General features: G+C 36.5%; 1 protein-coding gene across 6 annotated transcripts in view; it reads left to right on the top strand.

Moving 5' to 3' along the window:
- Lrp1b (LDL receptor related protein 1B) overlaps window positions 1–21,919 on the top strand; it is a 1,890,041-nt gene that overhangs the window by 1,499,986 nt on the left and 368,136 nt on the right. For all 6 annotated transcript variants that reach the window (XM_040745299.1, XM_040745298.1, XM_040745301.1 and 3 more), the window contains exon 42: window positions 19,739–19,928. In XM_040745299.1, coding sequence (XP_040601233.1) covers window positions 19,739–19,928 — 190 coding nt within the window. The remainder of the gene's footprint in view (window positions 1–19,738; window positions 19,929–21,919) is intronic.

Here is a 21,919-nt window from a genome sequence, read left to right as displayed (position 1 = left end):
ATCAGCATATCCATGAAAGATTGTGTTAGCCTGTAGACCTGTCCATAAGGGATTATGCTGATTAGATTAATTGAGATATGAAGATCCACCCTAAATGTACCCACTGTTTGCTCTTCGGTCCTGAACTGCATACAAAGGATGATGCTAGGTGAACACCAGTATTCTTCACTCTGCTTCATTTCTCTCCATGCAGCATTGTCAGGTCATCATAAAGACAGAGATCTGAAATAAACCCTTTCTTCAACCTCTTTTGTCAGGGGATTTTCCACACTATCAAGATAAGTAATAAGACAGAAACAAAAATATTTCATAGTACCAAAACAAAAAAGAATCAGAGAGAAAGAAAGAAACCACTATCACTTAGACTTGCATGCTGTGTCACTGCTTTAGTAGTGCTATTCTTACCCAAGAGAAGGATACCAGGATGAGATCTTTATGAATTTAAATATTTTTTGAGCCACACAGGCCCAGATGGGGACACAGTCTTGTGACTACAAGTCTGATGAGGCAGCCCCAAGTTGAATGAGCAGGGGATTTATAAAAATAAAAATCACAAGTTCGCTCCATTCCAATAATGTAGATGTGTTGGCTATTAGCAAACTTTTAATAAGAATACTGCACAGCTGTGTCCTCATGGTCTTACTGATATATCAGGGTAGGGAGCAGAAAGTGTTGAGATTATAAAAGAAGAAGAACAGTAGGTACACTTATGGTTCCTGTAAATATTATACAAACTCAAGGGTCATGGTGACCATTCTTTTATCTCAAGGTTGGGTTAGGATTTAGCAAATTAGTTTTTGCTCATTTCATTTCCCCATTGTCCTTGGCATTATAATACATCTACGTTATCATTTACCTTCTATTTCTTGATTATTTAAGTATTGCTATTGGGTCCTCAGGACCAAGAGTTTAGCAATTCTAGTCTAGATTTGACTAAGTGGACCAGAACATATAGGAGGCAATACCCTATCAGACTTAGTGTAAGCCGAATTCTGAGAAGGCTAAAGAGGCTGGAGATAGGCATAGTTATCCAAAATGACCAATTAATACATAATTCAAACCAGTCTTGCCTATTTTATTTAATGGAGGTTCTTTCTTGTTTCTGCCAGACACTGTCTTATTACACAGGATTTGTTAACATTAATAATAGTATTTTTCTCCCAAGGGCATACCAAGTGTTCCTTGCCCAAAGAAGAGTTGGTCCAACCCTCTGTTTTGGAAGTACATCTCAGCTAGAGAGTTAATCTTCTCTTTTAGAGTACTAACAAAATATTCTAAAAATAGATCTTTGTCTATTTTGGCATTAAGAATTGGTAGGGTTTGTTTTTTGTTTTTGTTTGACCAAGGGTGGGACTACAAAGCAGAAAATCTAGACATTCATAAATAAGGATCAATTTCCATAAAAGAGCAAACAAAATTTGGTAGCCATTAAGTAAACCATTTAATGAGAAGCACGTGTCCATTTTGAGTAACCCTCTTTTGCATTTTTATATGTAATGCTGAGTCAGAAAGACAACATGGTTGTTGGTTTGTCAATGGGCATCATAGGCAGACCTTTTTCCCCTCTGTAAGAGAGAAGGAAAGTTACTCCATCTTTTAGAGGGGAAATAATTACATTTGTATCTACCATTTCAGCCACTGGTTGAGGATAAGGAATGACATACTCTTTTCTATCACTGCTTCTCAGTGCCATTGTTGTCAGTGCTCAGGAAGGTTGGAATATTGTGCACAGGTGAACCATGGATTCAGACAATAGGGAGGAATTCAACAGAAACATCTTTGCTGACCAAGCCTGAAGAGACAGAAAACAATCACTTTGGCTGGACTGGTTCATATAAGCTTTCAGTAAGTCCAATACTCTCTGGTTTTGTAGGACTTCCTAGAACTTCCATGGTGTAGGCAATTTTGGACCAGTATGTAGACTGAAAGTGATTCCTCAATTGTGTCTGTCATCTGAGCAAGAGTGTGCTGGGCAAATATAGACTAGGGGTTTAAGTAAAAGATAAGAAGCTTAGGGGAAAACTTTACATCTGAAATATTTAGGCCTATAGAGCTGGTAAGATCAGGGTAAAGAAAAAGACCACCTTAGGGATAGAAACTAAGGAAGGAAGCTTAAGCTTTTAGCTACATGTCAGGAGTACTTACCTGCAGTCCTGGCATGTGAAAGGTATATCCAAGACATGACTTTCTGAAGCTTAAATAAACTTTCCAAAGTTTTTTGAAAAAACAAAAGTTTTAGATACATTAGCATGATTATTTTCTATACAGTTCTATTGATTAAAATGTTAAAATTCTGAACCTTTGAAGTCTTTGCTTTATGTGTTATCCTTTCTTATTGTGAAGTCTGTCAGCAAGGAAAAACAGATAGAATTGTGAACAAGCAGGATACTAGAAAATTGACTGTCCCTTTTTTGCATAGTTAAGATAGGTCAATGTCTCAAGTTCTCCAAACAGAAAAATCTCACAGATCTTCTGGGTCTGGTAGCTGAAGGCTGATTCTGCCCCGTGTCTCAAAGAGTTAATGCTGTTCTGTTTAATAGTCAAAGATTAAGGATACCCTGGCACCACCCAGGAGCTCTGCCCCCAATGTAACCATCAAAATCTCCATGAAGAAACCTGAAATAACCACCCAGCTAGTGCATAAGCCTACATAATTTAATTGATAATTTCAATGTACTTAAATGAATCAAAGGTCATTTGAATTATACTTCCTGATCTAATTTACTCTTCTAAGATCTCTGACTAACTGTAGCTTTGTCAGATTAACAGTGGCTGCCTGGTCATTACATTTCATATGTGAAGCCTAGTGGTTAGTATTACCACAATCCATATGACTTATCTTCTTTGGAGGAGACCTTAGGTTTGCCTCCAGGAAGTACCAATTTGGTCTATCAGAGGAAGCGTTTTTGTTTTAATATTTATTTTTTTTCATTAAATTTTTAATGATTATTCTTTACACTCCACTCCTAATTCCCCCTCCCTCCTTTCCTACTGCTTCCAACACTTATCCCAACTCCTCCTCAGAGAGGGTAAGGCCTTCCCTAGGAAGTCTACTGTGTCCCATCATCTCATTGAGGCAGAACCAATGTACCTCTCTACCCTTATACCTTTGTGACTAGGTTTGGCAAGATATCATTCCATATAGAATAGTCTTCACTAAGTCAGTTTGTGCATTGCTGTTATATCTTGGACCGACTGCCAGTGGCCTCATATATTATCCCAGACATACCATTGTAACCTATATGAAGGGAGTCTAGTTTGGTCTTATGCAGGTTCCCCATTTGTCAGACCCGAGTAGGTGATCTCTCACTAGTTTGGGCCAGCTGATTTTGTGGGTTTCCCCATCATGGTCTTGACTCCTTTGTTCATATTATTACTATTCCTTCACTTCAATTCTACTCCAGGAGCTTGGCCCATTGGTTAGTTGTAGATTTCTGCATCTACTTCCATCTGTTTCTGGAAGAGGGTTATAGCTTCTCTGGGTTGGTGAACTGTAGGCTGGGTGTTTTTGTTTTATGTATGGTATCCACTTATGAGTAAGTAATACTGTATTTGTCTTTCTGGTTTTGGATTACCTCACTCAGAATGTTTTTTTTCTAGTTCTGTCCATTTTCCTGCAAATTTTAGGATGTTCTTGTTTCTTACCACTGAGTACTACTCCATTGTTCACATATACCACATATTCTTTGTCCGTTCCTCAGTCTAGGGGCATCTAGGCTGTTTCCAAGATCTGGCTATTACAAATAATGTTGCTATGAGCATAATTAAACAAATGTCCCTGTGATGTAAATGTACCTCTTTGGATATATGACCAGCAGTGCTTTGGCAGGGTATTTAGTTAGGTTGTTCCCTAGTTTCCTGAGAAATTGCCATACTGAGTTCCACAGTGGTTGTACAAGTTTGTACTCTCACCAGCAATGAAGAAGTGCTCCCCTTTCTCCACATCCTCTTGAGCATAAGCTGCTATTGGTATTTTTGATATTAGGCATCCTAAACTATTTAAGATGGAATCTCAGAGTGGTTTTTATTTGCATTTCCCTGATTACTAAGTATGTTGAGCATTTCCTTATATGTGTTTCTGACATTTAAGATTGCTCTGTTGAGAATTCCCTGTTTAGATCTGTACCCCATTTTTGAATTGGATTATTTGGTGATTTAGTGACTAGCTTCTTGAGTTCTTTGTATATTTTGGAGATAAACACTCTGTCCGTGTAGAGTTGCATTATATGAATGTCAACAGGCTGGCCCCTGATGACATGTAACCCTGGAATTCTGATCAACCAGAAGTTACTCAGAAGAGGTTACTCACCAGATTTCAGAAGACCATATGATATAAGAGGTTAATTGTTCAAATTAGAACATCATTTTCAGGGAGATAATAGGTCCCAGATGACTCCCAAAATATTGTAGCTAGACTGTTCACATCCAAGAAAAGGAGACCAGAATGAGCTCTTTTGGCAACTGAAATTTTTATTCAGTCCCATAGACCTGTCCAGGGGCACATACTTTTGTGAATGCAAGTCTAAAGAGACAGCATCAAGCACTCAGCGTGGCAGTAGGGGTTTATATGCGTAAAAAAACACTAGATTTATGCTTTCAGTTTACATATAGCTATACTATCTGTTAGCAATCATGACAGGAATTGAACTATTAGGTTATGATAAGAGTGGGACACAGTTTATATCATCATGGAATCACTGATGAGGAAGGGGAACAGAAAGACTTGAATAATAATATGGCAGATGAGTTATGACCTCAGTGTTACTCTGAGGTATGGCCAGAATTTAGCAAATATGCTTTTTTTCTCATTTTACCAATCTGTTTCAGCATTCTTTTAGGGAAATTGTTTGGTTGTTTTGGGAAACTCAATAAACAGAACCATTATCTATGCAATGAAAAGCAAAGACTCTCTTGTGACATGAAAATATTTGTGATACTCTTCATCAAGGGAGTCAGTGCTACTGGGAAAATGATAAAATGTGCCTTTGTTAAACACAGAGCTGCATCCTAGCAAAATAGTTTGTTATGAAAAACAGTTATCTTAACAACAAGAATAATTAAGGAGAGGAAAAGGAAGATTAGAATTGTTCCCCTACTCAAACCCTTCTAGTGAAATACTTTTTTCTAAAAGTTTTTTTTATCCCATGGTTCTACTTGCATGAAAGAGAGACTCCTGTAACCTGCAGGTGCTTTAAATGATACTCTCTTTCCATCCTCTATCCTAATTTCTTATTTTCATAAATAATAGACCCAGTTTTTTAAGACCATGCCATTTACCACACTTGTGTGTTTTTCATGAATTATCTGTGTTCTAAGTTTGCACGCAATCATTAATAAAAATTCTTGCTTGCAATAGAATTTCTCTTTGCTAAAAATTAGATGATACTATTGATTTGTGAACAGTTAGCTTTTAGTAAATTAGACTTGGTAAATTATTGATCTTTTAATTGGTAAAGAATTTGAGAATGGGGAGGTTAAGAAAATGAATAGAAGAATAAAGCTGTTGATGTAGTGTAGGTATAAGCGCAGTTTATTTCCAATAACTTTTCCTTGGAAGGAACAACTATCAGAAGGAGCAAAAAGGACTTACCATATTAATAAACAAAACATGGTCCCACTTGAAAAACATGTAAGGTTTTACACACAGAAGCCTTGGTGACTTCCACACAGCCATATCCCTGTGACATTTCATCCAAACGAGGATGGCAGCCTCAGGAAACTACATTACAAACTCTCACTTTGAGTTAGCCTTCCACTTCCTTACAATGCTAGCATTTTCTAGAATCATTCCTTGCTGACAACAATGGCAGTAATGGCTAGAATTCCACGAGGGGTGTCATGTGACTGTTAGGGAGTAACAATAGTTCCATTAATATTATCATAGACCAGTTGTGACTGTGCTATTTTGCTGAATAGTGGACATATATAACTTCCTAATGTTTTCTCTATTCCAAGATGACACCATAATAAGGCCATAAGAAAAAGGCAGGCAACAGTGTTTGCAATGAAAATATTTGGCAGTCAGTACAGAACCCTTGTATGTCAGAATACATATTGGACTTCTCAGTTCATGCCATGTTTAGGATCTTTTACTTATGTGCAAGAGCTTTGATCTATGGCTTATTACTATCTGAATGATGCATTTTATATATATATATATATATATATCTTATTTCATTTTCACCTTTATGTATTGATGTGGCAAGAAAGCATAAGTGACTCAGTTTTCAAAACAAAGAAGTGGGAGGAATCGAATCCATAGCCAGCATCTCACATTGAAAACTGCTTCAATTGAATAGTTGTAGAAGAAAATAAATGTAGCAAAATAAAAACAAAAAAATTGTGAATACTGTTAATTTGTGAAGCATTCTTATAAAGTTAAAATGAAATTACTAGATATTTACAGTTTGATTTGTAAAACACTGGCTAAATTCTAAATCTTCTCCATATATCACAAAATAATTTTATATTATGCTTCCCTCATTGTGTGTGTGTCTGTGTGTGTGTCTGTGTGAACAGTAAGGGTTTGAGAAAATCTGCATTAGTGCTCATAACCCATCCTGTGGGTAGACATTTGGTAAAAATACCAATTCAGGCCAAGGACGGGTTTACTGAGCTGAATCTCACATAACACTTATTCACCTATTTGATTTGTATGGTTTGGTAGATGGAATATCTTTACCATCTTCATTTTGAGAATAATTTCATCACCCTTTTCCTTAAAACTAAAGAACAAACCAACAACTTTCTAGTAAAAGTTCCTTCTTGTTCTTCCCTACTTACTGTGCCCTAAACAGAAGACTGATAATCTATATTTTATTTGTAAGTTTTGCCTATTCTTTTCTTTAAAACTAATTATTATTTTTATTTAGGTTAGAAACAATCTTGTTTGACATGTCAATCCCAGCTCCCTCTCCCTTCCCTCCTCTCCATCCCTCCCCACCAGTTCTCCCAGCTCCCTACCCAATCTCCACTCTGATCCCCAGGGAGGGTGAGGTACTCTGTGGTAACTGTCATTTCATTCAGGGCAGGGACTAGGCCATTCCCCAAGAGTTCTGACTGAGAGAACATCCAATATTGTGGCATGGGCACTCAAAGTCTATTTGTACATCAGGGATAAGTACAACCCAAGGCCCTGTAGATTACCTAGACCTCCTCACTGACACCCACATTCAGGGGTTATGGGTCAATCCCATGTTTCCACACAGTCATCAATCTGGAGCCCAAGAGCTCCCTCCCCCTTGTTCAGGTCAACTGTTTCTGTGGGTTAAACCGGCCCAATCTTAACTCCTTTACCCATCAGTTCTATCTTTCTGACACTGGATTCCAGGAATTCAGTTCAGTGTTTGTCTGTGGGTACTTGCCTCTGCCTCCATCAGTTGCTGGATGAAGGTTCTGTTTCCTAGACTCTCTGGCAGTGGGATTGTATGCTGGCACTCCCCTGATTCACGTCTAAAATCCATGAGTGAGTACATACCATGTTTCTATTTTTGTGACTAGGTTACCCCTCACTCAGTATTGTTTCTTCTAGTGCCATCCATTTGCCTGCAAATTTCACTAACCCCACATCATACAGAGGGCTGATCTCCAACATTTACAAAGAATTCAAGAAGCAAGTCTGAAACACCAAATTATCCAATCAAAAAATAGGGTACAGAACTAACTAAAATTGCTGAGAGACACTTGAGAAATTGCTCAACATCCCTAGCCTTCCAGGAAATGCAAATCAAAACAGCTCTGAGTTACCATCTCACTCCTGTCAGAATGGCTAAAATAAAAAACTCCAATGACAGTTTATGCTGGAGAAGATGTGGAGAAAGGGGAACACTCCTCCGCTGCTGGTGGGAGTGCCAATTTGTACAGCCACTTTGGAAATCAGTATGGAGATTCCTCAGGAAAATGGGAATCAGTCTACCACAAGACCCAGCAATTCCACTCTTAGGCATATACCCAAAAGATACACATTCATATAACAAGGATGTCTGTTCTACTATGTTCATCGCAGCATTATTTGTAATAGCCAGAACCTGGAAGCAATGTAGATGCCCCTCCACTGAAAAGTGGATAGAGAAAATGTGGGACACTTACACAATGGAGTACTATTCAGAGGAAAAAAAACAATGGAATCTTGAAATTTGCAGGCAAATGGATGGCACTAGAAGTTTTGCCTATTCTGAACATTTAGTGAAAAGGCACGTATGCTTTTTCACTGCTTTCCTGTTTTTTTTTCAGTACAATACATTTAAGACTGTCCTGTGTGTTACTATACCAGAATTCCATATTTCATCCTTTAGTGGTGCACGATTGTATCATATTTTTACCTTATTCATGTAATCATCATTTGACTGACATATGAATGACTTCTGCCCCTGGCTGCTACACACAGAGCTGCTGTAATTAGTAGTGTGCATGGACGCATGTTTTAATTTATCTTGGATATTCACCTGTCATTGGAATTGCCTAAAATATGCTGACTCCATATTAAAAATATTTTACAGTGAGTTTGAACACTTTCTCATTCCCATCAATAATGTGTGGTGTTTTCAATTCTACAACAGCTTTGTAAATCCTGTCTTTGCTATTGGCATTATAGTGGAAATGGTGTGTGAAGTTTATTGGCATTTTTCTAGTAACTAGGAATGCTGATCCAGTTTAATGTGACTGCTAGGTGTTTCAATACTTTGTAAAAATATCTATTCACAGTCTTTGATCACTTTACAACTTCATCATTTGTTAATTTCTTATTGAGTTGTAGGAACTCTTTGATATATTTGAAATACATGTCTATTGTGATGTAAATGATTTGCAAATGTTTTCTTCTCCCAATATGAGTTGACTGTTTTGTGAAGTACTGTCCTTTGAAGTATGACCCATTTTAATTTTGATGAAACTCCATATATCTGATGTCTTTTTCTCTCTTTTGATAATTTATGTGAGGGTGAAGTGACATAGAAGATGGCTTGCTTCTACAATTTTCTACTTTATCTTCTACATTCAGGTCACATTTCTATTTATAAATGTTTTTTTTGTATATGTGTACAGCATTGCCCTACGGATTATCACTTAGGAGCCTTTATCGCTTCCCATTTTGTATAAAACAGATCTTGATACCCATAGTTATAGTTTTCATTCTCACTTTACAACCTGGATGCCTTTACAATTTTTTTTGTATAGTTACTGTAACAAGGGATCAGTTTCCCCTTCTGTTTTTCTTACTTCTGTTGATAAAAATACTTTTAAATGGACTCAGAAGGAAGTTCTTCGGCCATTTTATTGGAGTTTAAGAGAAAAATAACAGGGCAGACAAACTCAAATCTTGAAACTTGTCAGGAAGAGGAAGTTGGAGATAGGAACAGAATTCATACCATTTTAGTTTGAGTCCTTAAAAGTAGGCATACTTAGCAACAAATATTGTGTGGGGGTGTGTCGGTGTTGTGGGGGTGTCTTCTTAGAAAGTGAAAATATTCAGAATGCCATGACAAGTATGTTTTCTTTTTATTTTAGGTGGTATCTGAAGAAAAATTATTCACATTCAGTTAGAATTCTAAGAAACTGGCAGAATCAGCAATGGAGTTTTACAAGTAAATTAACGGGTACAGGGGTCAGAAAAAAAGAGTTAGAAATCCAAGAGAGTCAGAAAGTATACCTAGGATATGGGCTAGAGTCCAAAGAAAATTATAACTAGAAAGAAGTAAAAGGCAGGTGAACTCAGGAAAGCAGGCAGGCTTAGCAGTTAAGATCTAAAGGCAACTGCACAAAGGGAGGCAGTTATGGAGATGTAATTATATTATCACATTAAGGAATATTATTCCTTTCATCTGCTTAATGTGTTGTCAGATGGATCATCTTTTGAGAGGCTTGGTATCCTGCCTTAGTGTCTGTATTAATTGTTATGTGAGAGGACAATTACATACAATATTTTAACCTGTTTGGAATTTCACATTTTCACCCAGGATATAGGTACAATCTGATTCTTTTGTTTTGAGCAAGGAGAAATAGATTTTCCTTAAGGAGCCTCAACAAAGCTCTTATAGCACTTATTTTTTCATATGGGTTCGTTAAATACTAAGGAAGGGTAGAATTGTAATGATTCCATTTCCGATGCTATCAGAGAAGATGAAGTTCTCTCTTCAGTTGTCTCCATGATTGCTACTTGCTGTGTAGTTACTTCATATTATTTTCTCAGGGCAAGAACCAAAAATTATCATAAGATTGATATCTAGTTAATCTGGCTACTTCCAGGGCATTGAAGTGTTTAGAGTGTCTAATGTTGCTGAATTTATGGCCTTGCAGGGAAATCAGGAGACCCAGGTTATGAGAACTAAGCTGTTCCTGGATCATTGGAGTTTATTTTGACTGTAAAGAGATAAAATTAAGACATCACTTGAGTACTCAAGTCCAAAGATTTGTAGCACCAGTCTAAATTTCTACCACATAGAGCTCCAATTCCAAAGTTGTTTATTTACCAAAAGGCTTTGTGGTATCTGCTTTGGGTTTGAATCTAGTTTTGTCAGTCTTATAAATTAACCAACATTAGCAAAGTAATCAGCAATGTACAAATACCATTTTGTTTGCAATGAAAGAAAGCATAGAAATCCTTTAATCTGATTAGACCTGGAGAAGTTGTGATTTCCTTATCTGGCATGCCAGTAGTATGCATGACTTCTGTATAGTTGTCTCTTTTCCAGGGTAATGTCTTGTACTACTACTCATCATTTATCTCTGCCTGTACTTCCCTGCAGGGTATGTAAGACTATGTAGCTGATGGAGGTAAAGTATATTTTGTTTTAATTATGCAAGTCAGTTGAAGGTGTTTAGAGCTGACTCTATATTCCTCAATAAACATATAATTTTGTGAATGAATTGCAGAGATGTAAGAGAAAGAGGTACTAAAATATTTTTAATGAAATGACACAATTTAGGCCCAATATAAGTAAATCATTATTTTGTTAGGCACAAACAAAAGAGGAGCTTAATACATGATATGCAAAACATGTCAACAGCAAAGAATACTGAAACATCCAGAGAATTCTGAATCATGCTTTTCTGGAAACCAAAAGGCAAGACAAGTACAGAACGTTATATCCACAAAACACTAACTTTAAGCTATTTAGTTGAGTTATAAATTAAAACAATTTCTCTTTGTCAAAGTAACTTAGACTATTGAAAAAAAGACTGAAATATTCCAGTGATACAGTCTCAAACAGTATACTCAGGCCCTGTAGCCTAGCACACAAGGCACCCAGAAACACATAGTACCCACTCAATAGAAGGTCAAGACCCTTTTCAGATGTTGTATGTTCCTGATAAAAACACTTAATGTTGATTTAAAACTACTTTCTCTTTAGCCAGAGAAAGAGGAGCCCCACTGTAAACACACTTATTTTTCCATTAGGTGAATTCCTTTCCTACCATGGTAACAATGCACACACAGGAGAATGACAAGACTACTACTCTTCTTCAACTGTAATGTGATTGTGCTAGCTATTTTTTGATGCTAAACAGAGTTACCTGGAGATAGTTGAGAATTGTCTTTATCACAAATGAGCAAGTCTATTGGGAGTATTTTCTTAATTGCTGGTTGGTGTCGTAGGACCCAGCCCTTTCTGGTTTGGCCAGCACTGTATAAGAAAATTAGCTTAGCATGACAGAAGAAGTGTTCCAGTCAGTTTTGATCCTTTGTGCTCTACACTTAAGTTCCACCATACATTTTCAAGCTTCTGTTCTGTTTTCCACTCATAATAAGCTAAAATCTGTAAGGAGAAATAGTCTTTCCTACCCAAGTTGATTTTGGTTATGATGCTCATCACAGCAATAGAAAGCATACTAGAGCAGAAAGAAATTTGTAATCAAGTGAAGTCCTTTGGGTTTTTGTCAAAGGATTTATTGTTGGGTGAGGAGCGTCAATTTTACCACTGTTAATATAGGCATTAGTATGTAGGAAGCAGTTATTTATGTAGTATTAATCACTTTTCTTGATTCCTTATCTAACTTATTTATCAGCAGCCTACCCATCTCACTTTTATAAAATCGACTAGGTCATCTCTCTTGCTTGTTTAGACCAAACTGCTACATTTTAAGTTGATTAAAAGGAACAGGATTCCTTATTTACTTGATGGCAAGTGTACATGGTGAGGAAGCTGTGTCTTTCACAATGTACATTCCCCCATACATAATTATCGTCTGTGGTAAGCAATGTGGAGCTGCTGGGACAGTCTTGCTAGCATTCTTTTCTTGGTTATTCCTTAAATTCTAGCAATATTTAATTCTGTACCAATATCCTGGACTGGATATTTCAGGTCTAGTTGATTGAATAAATACCCATTTTTCGCATCTCAAATTTCTTATTCTGTCTGGTGGACCAATTTAGGAAACTCAGTGCAAACATGTCCACACACCATAGGACCCCACAATATTGTAAAGCCTCATAAGATTTGCTTACACATACAGGTTATTGTGTTTATCTGCATATAATAGCACATGACTCCACAATTTTGAGACACATTATATACTTTTATATGAAAACTCACATAACTTTCATATTCTCTTTGTACTTTTAATAAAATATAAATTTATGTGGATTTTTTGGGGGGGAGAAGAAACACGTTACTGAAACTTTGTAATAGTATCAGATTGCAGTTAATTGAACTGTCAGTAGTCAATTGATTTTACATTTCTGTGATAAAATACCATGACCATGACATTTTATAGAAGAAGAGTGTGGCTTTCTTGTAGTTCCAGAGGGATAAGGGTCTATTATGGATAAGACATGAAATAATTGTTAGTATGGTGGTTGCAGTATCAAGTTAAGTACTCTTATCTCAAACAGCAAACTGGAAGCAGCAAAAGTTAACTGGGAATGGTGCCTGAATTTCAAATCCTGAAGTCCTCCCCAAGTGACATGTTTCCTCCAGTTATGTCTTTCCTTGCTCTCCTTCTCTTTTCTTCCCCCAACTCAACATTCCTGATCGTTCATGTTTCCCCCCCCCTCCCTTCACCTCTCTGATTTCTTCAACCTCCCTCCCAGCTACCCATGTGCTCTCAATTTGCTCAGGAGATCTTGTTCCTTTCTGCTTCTTAGGAGTCCATGTATGTCTCTCTTAGAGTCTTCCATGTTTCCTAGTTTCTCTAGAGTTGTGGATTATAACTAGTTATCCTTTGCTCTATGTCTAATATTCACTTATGAGTGAGTACAAACCATGCTTTTCTTTCTGTGTCTAGGTTACAATGCTCAGGATGGTTTCTTATAGTTCCATCCATTTGCCTGTGAATTTCAAAATGTCATATTTTTTTCCGCTGAGTATTACTGTGAAAATGTACCACATTTTCTTTATCCATTTTTCAGTTAAGGGGCATCTAGGTTGTTTCCAGGTTCTGCTTAGTACAAATAATGCTGCTATGAATATTGTTGAACAGTGTCCTTATTGTATGAATAAGCATCCCTTGGGTAAATGCCTAAGATTGGAATTGCTGTATTTTTAGGGAGATTGATTACAATTTTCCTGAGAAAGCAGCATACTGATTTCCAAAGTGGTTGTACAAGTGTGCACTCCCACCAGCAATGGGAGGGGTTTTCCACTTTCTCCACATACTCTATAAAGTAACCTGTCACTTGTGTTTTTGATTTTAGCATTTTTGACAGGTGTTAAGTTGGTATCTAAAAGTTGTTTTTATTTGCATTTGCCTGTCGGCTAAGGATGTTGTGGAATGTCTTTAGTACCTTTCAGACATTTGAGATTCTTCTATTGAGAATTCTCTGTTTAGATCTATACCCCATTTTTTAATTGGATTATTTAGTGTCTTGGTGACTAGCTTCTTGAGTTCTTTGTATATTTTGGAAATCAGTCCTTTGTCAGATGGGGGATTGGTGAAGATCTTTTCCCATTCTGTGAATTGCCATTTTGCTTGCTAACTGCATCCTTTGCTTACAGAAGCTTCTCAGTTTCAGGACGTCCCATTTATTAATTGTGGATCTCAGTGTCTGTGCTACTGGTGTTATGTTTAGGAAGCAGTCTCCTGTGTCAATACACCCAAGGTTACTTCCCACATTCTCTTCTAAGAGGTTCAGTGTAGCTTTCAATTTGGGCTTAAGTTTTGTGCATAGTGGTAAATATGAATCTATCTGCAATCTTCTACATGTCTTCGTCCAGTTATGACAGGATCATTTGTCGAAGATACTTTCTTTATCCATTGTATAATTTTAGTTTGTCAAACATTCGGTGTTCTTAGTTGTATGGATTAATATCACGGCCTTTAATTTGATTCAATTGGCCTGTCTTTTAGTTTTTGTGACAATACCAAGCTGTTTTCATTACTATAGCTCAATAGTAATGTTTTAACTCAAGGATTTTTTTTGAAAGCCTTCTAAGTATCTAATGCGAAGATCATGTTTTTTTTTCTTTCAGTTTGTTTATATGGTGAATAACATTGACAGATTTCCATATGTTCATTCATCCATGCATCTCTGGGATAAAGCCTACTTGGCCATGGTTAATGATTTTTTATGTGTTTTTGGATTTAGATTGCCAGAATTTTATTATTTATACATCAATGTTCATGAGAGAGAGTGGTCTGTCCTTCCCTTTTGTTGTTGTATTTTTGTATGGTTTTGGTATCAAGGTGAGTGTAGCCTCAGAGTAGGAGTGTGGCAATGTTCCTTCTGTTTCTATTTTGTGGAACAATTTGAGGAATATTGTATTTAACTCTTCTTGGAAAATCTGGTAGAATCCAGTGCTGAAGCTATCTAGTTCTAGGCTTCTTCTTCTTGTTCTTCTTGTTCTTGTTCTTGTTCTTGTTCTTCTTCTACCTCCTCCTCCTCCTAGTAATACTACTACTACTATTCTTTCTCATTATTCTCCTCCTCCTCCTCCTCCTCTTCCTCTTCCTCTTCTTCTCCTTCTTGGTTGAGAGAGTTGACTGCTTCTATTTCTTTAGGGGTTATAGGCCTATTTAAATTTTTTATCTGGTATTGATGTAATTTTGTCATGTGGATTGTATATAGAAAACTGTCCATTTCTTTTAAATTTGTTAATTTTGTCAAGTGCAGGTTTTGGAAATATGATATGATGATTCTCTATATTTCCTCAGTATTTGTTGTCATAACCCCCTTTTCATTTCTGATTTTGTTGATTTGGGTATTATCTCCTTGGATTTTGGCAAGTTCAAATGTAGGTTTGCTTATCTTTTTGATTTTCTCAAAGAACAAACTCTTTGTTTTATTGATTTTTTCTATTGTTGTCTTTCCTTCTATTTTATTGATTTCAGTCCTCCCTGGATGTGTTTGCTTCTTTTTGTTCTAGACATTTCAGGTGTTTTATTAATTCAATAGTGTTGTATTTCTCCAACTTTTTCATGTAGACTTTTAATGCTATGAACTTTCCTCTTCAAAGTATCCCATAAGTTTGTGTATGTTCTACATTCTTTTTCATTAAATTCTAGGAAATCTTTAGTTTCTGTGCTTATTGTCTCCTTGAACCAGAGGTGATTCAGTTGGGCATTATTCAATTTACATGAGTTTGTAGGTGTTCTAGAATTTGTGTTGTTGTTGAATTCTAACTTTAAGATTTCTTGACACCATAAGACAGGGGGTTATTGCAATTTTTTTATATCTGTTGAGATTTGCTTTGTGACAATGTATGTTGTTAATTTTAGAGAAGGTTCCATGGGGTGCTGAGAAGAAGAATATTCTTTTTTGTTTGAATGGAATGTTCTATAGATGTCTGATAAGTCCATTTGAGTAATAACATCTATTAGATCCCTTATTTCTCTGTTACTTTTCTGTCTGGCAGACTAATCCACTGGCAAGAGTGGGATGTTAAAGTCTCCCACTATTACTGTGTGGTGCCCTTGAATTTTGTGCAGGTATGTTCAGGATTTGTATTTTTGGGGTCATTTACATAAACTATTATATCCTCTCAAATAGTGGAAGTTGCACTTCTTCTTTTCCAATTTCTATCCTCTTAATCTCCTATGGTTGACTTATTGCTCTAGCTAGAACTTCAAGCACAACAATGAAGAGATATGGAGAGAGTGGACAGCCTGTCTTGTTGCTGATTTTAGAAGAATCTCATTGAGTTCTTCTCCATTTTAGTTTGATGTTAGCTGTTAGCTTGCTGTATCTTGCTTTTATTATGTTTAGGTATGTTCCGGTTAACCCTGATGTCTCCAAGAACTTTGTAATGAAGATGTGGTAGATTTTGCCAAAGGCTTTTTGAGCATCCAGTGGGATGATCATTTTTTTCAGTTTGTTTATATTGTGGGTTACATTGACAGATTTTCAAATGTTGAACCATCCATCTCAAGGAATAAGCCTACTTGATCATGGTGGAGGATTTTTCTGATGTGTTCTTGTGTTTGATTTGTTAATATTTTTGCATTGATGTTCATGAGGGAGATTGGTCTGTAGTTGTTTCTTAATTGTATCTATGTGTGGTTTCAGTACCAAGGTAATTACAGACTCACAAAAAGATTTTGTCAATGAACCTTCTGTTTCTATTGTGTGTAAAAATTTGAGGAGTATTGGTATTGTATTCTTTGAATTTCTGGTAGAATTCTGCTCTGAAATCGTCTGGCCCTGGACTGTTTTCGTTGGGAGAATTTTCATGATTGTTTCTATTTCATTACAGGCTATAGGTCTATTTAAATTTCTTATCTGTTCTCTATTTAATTTTTATAAGTGATATCTATCCAGAAAATTGTCCATTTCCTTTAAATTTCCCAATGTTGTGGAGTACACATTTTCAAAGTATGTCCTGATGATTCTATGAATTTCCTCAGTGTCCACTGTTATGTCTCCTTTTCATTTCTGATTGTTGATACTTATTAGTTTTGGATTTTTTGGTGGTTGTGCTATAGTATTGTGTTCCCCTTTTTTGACTTTTGATAATGTTGAATTATCTGTTGCCTATATTTTTATTAATGTAGTTAACTTCCTTGGGTTGGAGTTTTCCTTCCAGTAATTTTTGTAGATATGGATTTGTGGATATGTGTTATTTAAATCTGGTTTTATCATGAAATATATTGTTTTCTCCATCTATAGTCATTGAAATCATTGTTAGTTATAGTAGTCTGGACTGGCATCCATGATCAGCTATTACCCATAGTACTTCTATCCAGGACATTTAAGCTTTAAGAGTTTCCGTTGAGAAGTCAGGTTTAATTCTGATAGGTTTGTCTTTTTATGTTTATGACCTTTAAACTTTGCATCCCATAATATCTTTCTTTATTCTGTATATTTGGTGTTTCTATTATTATGTGATAAGGGTACTTGTTTTTGTCTAGTTTATTTGATGTTCTCTAAGCTTCTTGTACTTCATTTAGGTTGGGAATGTTTTCCTCTGTGATTTTGTTGAATATGTTTTCTGCACCTCTGAGCTAGGCTTCTTCAACTTCTATACCCATTATTTTTAAGTTTGGTCTTTTCATGATTTCCCATATTTCCTGGATATTCTGAATTAAGAATCTGTTGAACTTAACATTTTCTTGGATGATGAATTTATTTCCTCTAGTGTATCTTCAACGCCTGAAATTCTCTCTTCCATCTCTTGTATTCTGTTGGTTATGCTTGCATCTATAGTTCACAATCATTTACCCAGATATTCTATTTTTAAGCATTCCCTCAGTCTTCATTTGCTTTGTTGCCTCTATTTTAGTTTCAACTGTTTGAATTGTTTACTTCACATATTTGATTGTGTTTTTCTTGGCTTTCCTTAAGAGATGTGTTGATTTCTTGCAATCTTTGGTTTACCTTTTCCTCCATTTCTTTCCTTTTCTTTAAGGGGGTTTCTCATTTCCTCTTTAAGGGCCTCTATCATCTTCATAAAGTAATTTTTAAGGTCATTTTCTTCTGCTTCATCTATGTTGGGATGTTCAGGTCTTGCTGGTGTAGAACCCCTAGACTCTGGTGGTGTCATATTACTCTATGTTGTTGAATGTGTTAATATACTGTCATCTACCCATCTCTTCCTCCAGTTGGTGCTGGTGAGGCCAGTGATTTATGGGGTTTCTTTGCTTCAAATGATGTGGGTGGGATCTGTTGCTTACTTGGTCTTCCTTTCCTAGTGGGGGCAGAGTCAGGGCTCCAATGGTGGGAGAAGTAGTGCTGGAAGTTTCGTGGTGTGAGGAAGGTTTCACCAGGTCTCTGGGCTTTCTCTCCCATTGGGGACTATGTCAAGGCTCCAGTGACAGCAGATGCAATGCTGTATGGTTTGGGACTGCCCTCAAGTCTCTGGGGGATTTGTTGGGTGGGACAAGGTGTTGAGACCTAGTCAAGGGCATCCAATGAGGAGAGGCAGGAGAAGGCCCAGTGTTCACCTCTGCCAGTGGGGGCTAAGCCAAGGCTGTGATGGCAGCAGATGAATTTCTGGATGGTTTGGGGATGCCCCCAGATCTCTGGGGATTCAAAAGTCATTGTTGGTTTGCACTCCCATGAAATTACATCTAACCTTTAAACAAACTTCTGAAATGTTAAAGTAACCCCCTTTTCCCATTTTGGTTTGTTTACTCATTTTACTTATATATTTAGGTATCCAACATCCTTATTGCAGGTTCCACTCCCTCCTCTTACAAGTCCTCCCTTCTACTCCTCTATGACAACCCATCCACTCTTCTTCTACTTCTATTCAGAAAAGATCATGGATCACATGGATACCAGCAAAATATGTCATACCAAGTCATCATAAGACTACACACTCTGCCTTGTATTAAGCGTGGGCAAAGCAAACCTATATAAGGAATAGGGTTCCAACGGCCAGAAAAGTAATTTTTTTGTAATCTACTGAGTTTTGTGTGAGTACAGTACTCTATGTGAGTTTCCTGGGCAGAAAAAAAAAAACCACAAGGTTCTCTCTTAGTTCCAATTTTGTTTGTGTGGTGTAATGTGGGTATAGCTTTTGTTATACTCAATGTGTGAAGAAAAGTAGCAAAATAAGGATTTAGTTGCAGAAAGGTACATTCTGAGATCAGTTGAGCTGCTCTGTTGCCCAGGGCCTAGGATGGAGTGCTACAGCATGATGGCATGATTAAACTGTTTTTTCATCTTGTTACCCCTGGGTGATGGAATCAGTACCACTGCTTGCCGTTTCATGATATTTGCAGTTTCCTTTTGTTATCAATTCATATCAACTCCTTGTGTTTTTATAACTGATTAATAGAATAGGATGAAACAATTTTTCAGCTAGCTTATTTATTATTTTCTACCATCATTGACAGCAACAAGTCAACAGCTGATTTGCCTTGTGATGTTATTGTAAGTCTGATGTATTTGGTTATACTTGAAATTCCCAGATCTGCATCATTAGTATAAAACTCACCACCACTGAATCCATGTGGTCTTGTTGGCTAACTATTTTAGAATAAATGGTTGTGTTTTATGACTTATTAAAATTAATTATTGAGACACAAAATGGAAAACCATCATTTTCTTACACCAAAAGGAAATGATATGTGTGTAATAATTTTAATATTGGAATGTAAAATTAAGTATTTAATAACACATTTTAAAAAACCCATTCCCACCTCACCTCATGCATATGCAAACACATACACATATAATTTCAACTTTAATATGCCATATGTTGCAATATATTACTTATTTGAATCACATTTGTGTTTTTAGTTCACAGATTTTATGAGCATATGCTTTATAAAATAATGTCTTTGAAAATATCTTGAATAATGTTTTGTCAGAAGGCATTTTTAAAAAATAAAATGTGGTTTATTGTCTACTTTCTTTCATCAGATGTGGGATCTGTTGAGGGCCTTGCCTATCACAGAGCCTGGGACACTCTTTACTGGACCAGCTCCAGCACGTCGTCCATCACCAGGCACACAGTAGACCAGACTCAACCTGGAGCAATTGACAGGGAAGCAGTCATCACCATGTCAGAGGACGACCACCCTCATGTGCTAGCTTTAGATGAATGCCAAAAGTAAGAGGTTTCATTTATTATATCTGCATTATAGTAAGAATATAACACTATACTCACTTTAAAGAGAATTAACTTTAAAGATAAAGTCCCTCCAAAGCTCTTTCATAAGTCTTTCTCAGTTTTAATGAAAACACTGTGTGAATAATTAAAATGTGCATGGCTTAAATGTTGTGTTATCTCTGAGAGAGGTTCAATAAAAAACTAGCATGAATGATGAAAGTGAAAATACAGAAAATTCTACGGTGTATAGAGTGAACTGACTTATAAATATATAAAGAATTAATCAGTATCTACTTATCCCTAAAAATAGCCTTTTCCCGCTTTAGGCCAATAATTTTTATATCTGGGTATCTGCCTGAAAGTCCAAAGAAATAATTGCTGTACATATCTTTCCATCTTTATACATTTGCTGATAAATTGTCCAGACATTTAAATTAGAGCTGTCAAGGAACTTCCGAGAGGAGAATATGTCAGAAGTAATTCTGAGAAAATAAGAATAAAACAAAGTAGAAAAACATGACAGAGGTGAATAATGTCATAACGGACATCATTACACAGAAAAGTGAAACACATAGCTGTTAGGTAGAAATGCAACTGTGGAGTTTCACTCCACTATGGCATGGTAAAGTTGTGAAGGAAAAATCACATTTATTCTCAAATGAACAACAAAAAAATGAAACTAATGCATATTCATCCAATCTTATTTTTTGCCATTTTAATGAAAATATTATTGTGACACTTTCTTTCTCTTTTGTTTCCTCACTCTGTCTCTACCTGTAGCCATTTCCTCCAACCCCTTCCATGACCCCTGGTATCAGATTGATAGCTTTTTTCTTTGATCATTATGTTTACACAGTTCTCTATGTGTATGTATGCATGTAAACATAATATATACAATATAACAATATCATATATACAACATAGACAATATAAATACAACCTGATGAGTCTGGTTTTTGTTTGTGTATATGGCTTCATTGCTGACCACTTTGTATGGAATAATCAGTCAGGGAACTGATCTCTGGGAGAGCCTAAATCTCCCTCTCTATGGAAACATTAGTTGCTGGTAATTTTCTCCCTTAGCGGGAGGACCCTGCATGATATTTCTTCTTCCATGATAGCATGCCTATTGATATTATCATATGTTTTGTTTATGCCGCCCTTTCTAAAGAGACAATCTTACAGCCACAGACTTCCTGGCATACTGGCTTTTGTAATCTTTCTCTCTTACTTCCTCCATGATGTTCCCTCAGTTATAGGTGCAGAAGCTATGCCCCAGATGTATTCACTTTGGCGGAGCTCTAGGCAATCCATTCCTTCATCTCTGCATTGTGTCCTGTTACAGCTTTCTGTGGTGGTCTGCATTTGCTATAGAGAGCCTTTTGTTTTGTTTTTACAAGACAGGGTGTCTCTGTATTGTTTTGGAGGCTGTCGATCCAGCCTGGCCTTGAATTCACAGAGATCTGCCTGCCTCTGCCTCCCGAGTGCTGGGATTAAATGCGTGTGCCACCACCGCCTGGCTAGAGAGACTTTTTGATAAGAGGTTATTACATGTATCAATCTGCCCATCTATCTGTCTGTCTATCTATCATCTATCTATCTATCTATCTATCTATCTATCTATCTATCTATCTATCTGGACTTATTTTTAGTGTTTTGAGGATTCTCCACACTAATTTCCAGAAGGGCTGCACCAGTGTGCATTACCACTAACAGTAAATGAGTGTTCCTCTTTCTCCACCTCCTCATCAACACTTTATGTCAGTAATTTTATTAACTATTGTGACTTGGATGAGATGAAATCTCTGAGTTTCTTGAATTTGCAATTTCATAATTGATGAGAATGATGAAGAGTTTTTAATTATCAGCTCATTTTTCACATAGCTCATTTGCTTTCTTGATGTTTTTGAGTTCAGTGTCTATTCTGGTTATTAGTCCTCTGTCAGGGTTGTAGTTGAAAAAGATTCTCCCCATTCTGAGGATTTCTTCTT

The sequence above is a fragment of the Mesocricetus auratus genome, unplaced genomic scaffold (genome assembly GCF_017639785.1).
Source record: "Mesocricetus auratus isolate SY011 unplaced genomic scaffold, BCM_Maur_2.0 Super-Scaffold_100004, whole genome shotgun sequence".
NCBI classification, from domain to species: Eukaryota; Metazoa; Chordata; class Mammalia; order Rodentia; family Cricetidae; genus Mesocricetus; species Mesocricetus auratus.
The sequence above is the reverse complement of the archived record's forward strand: the minus strand, read 5'-3'. Positions and strand labels throughout refer to the sequence as shown.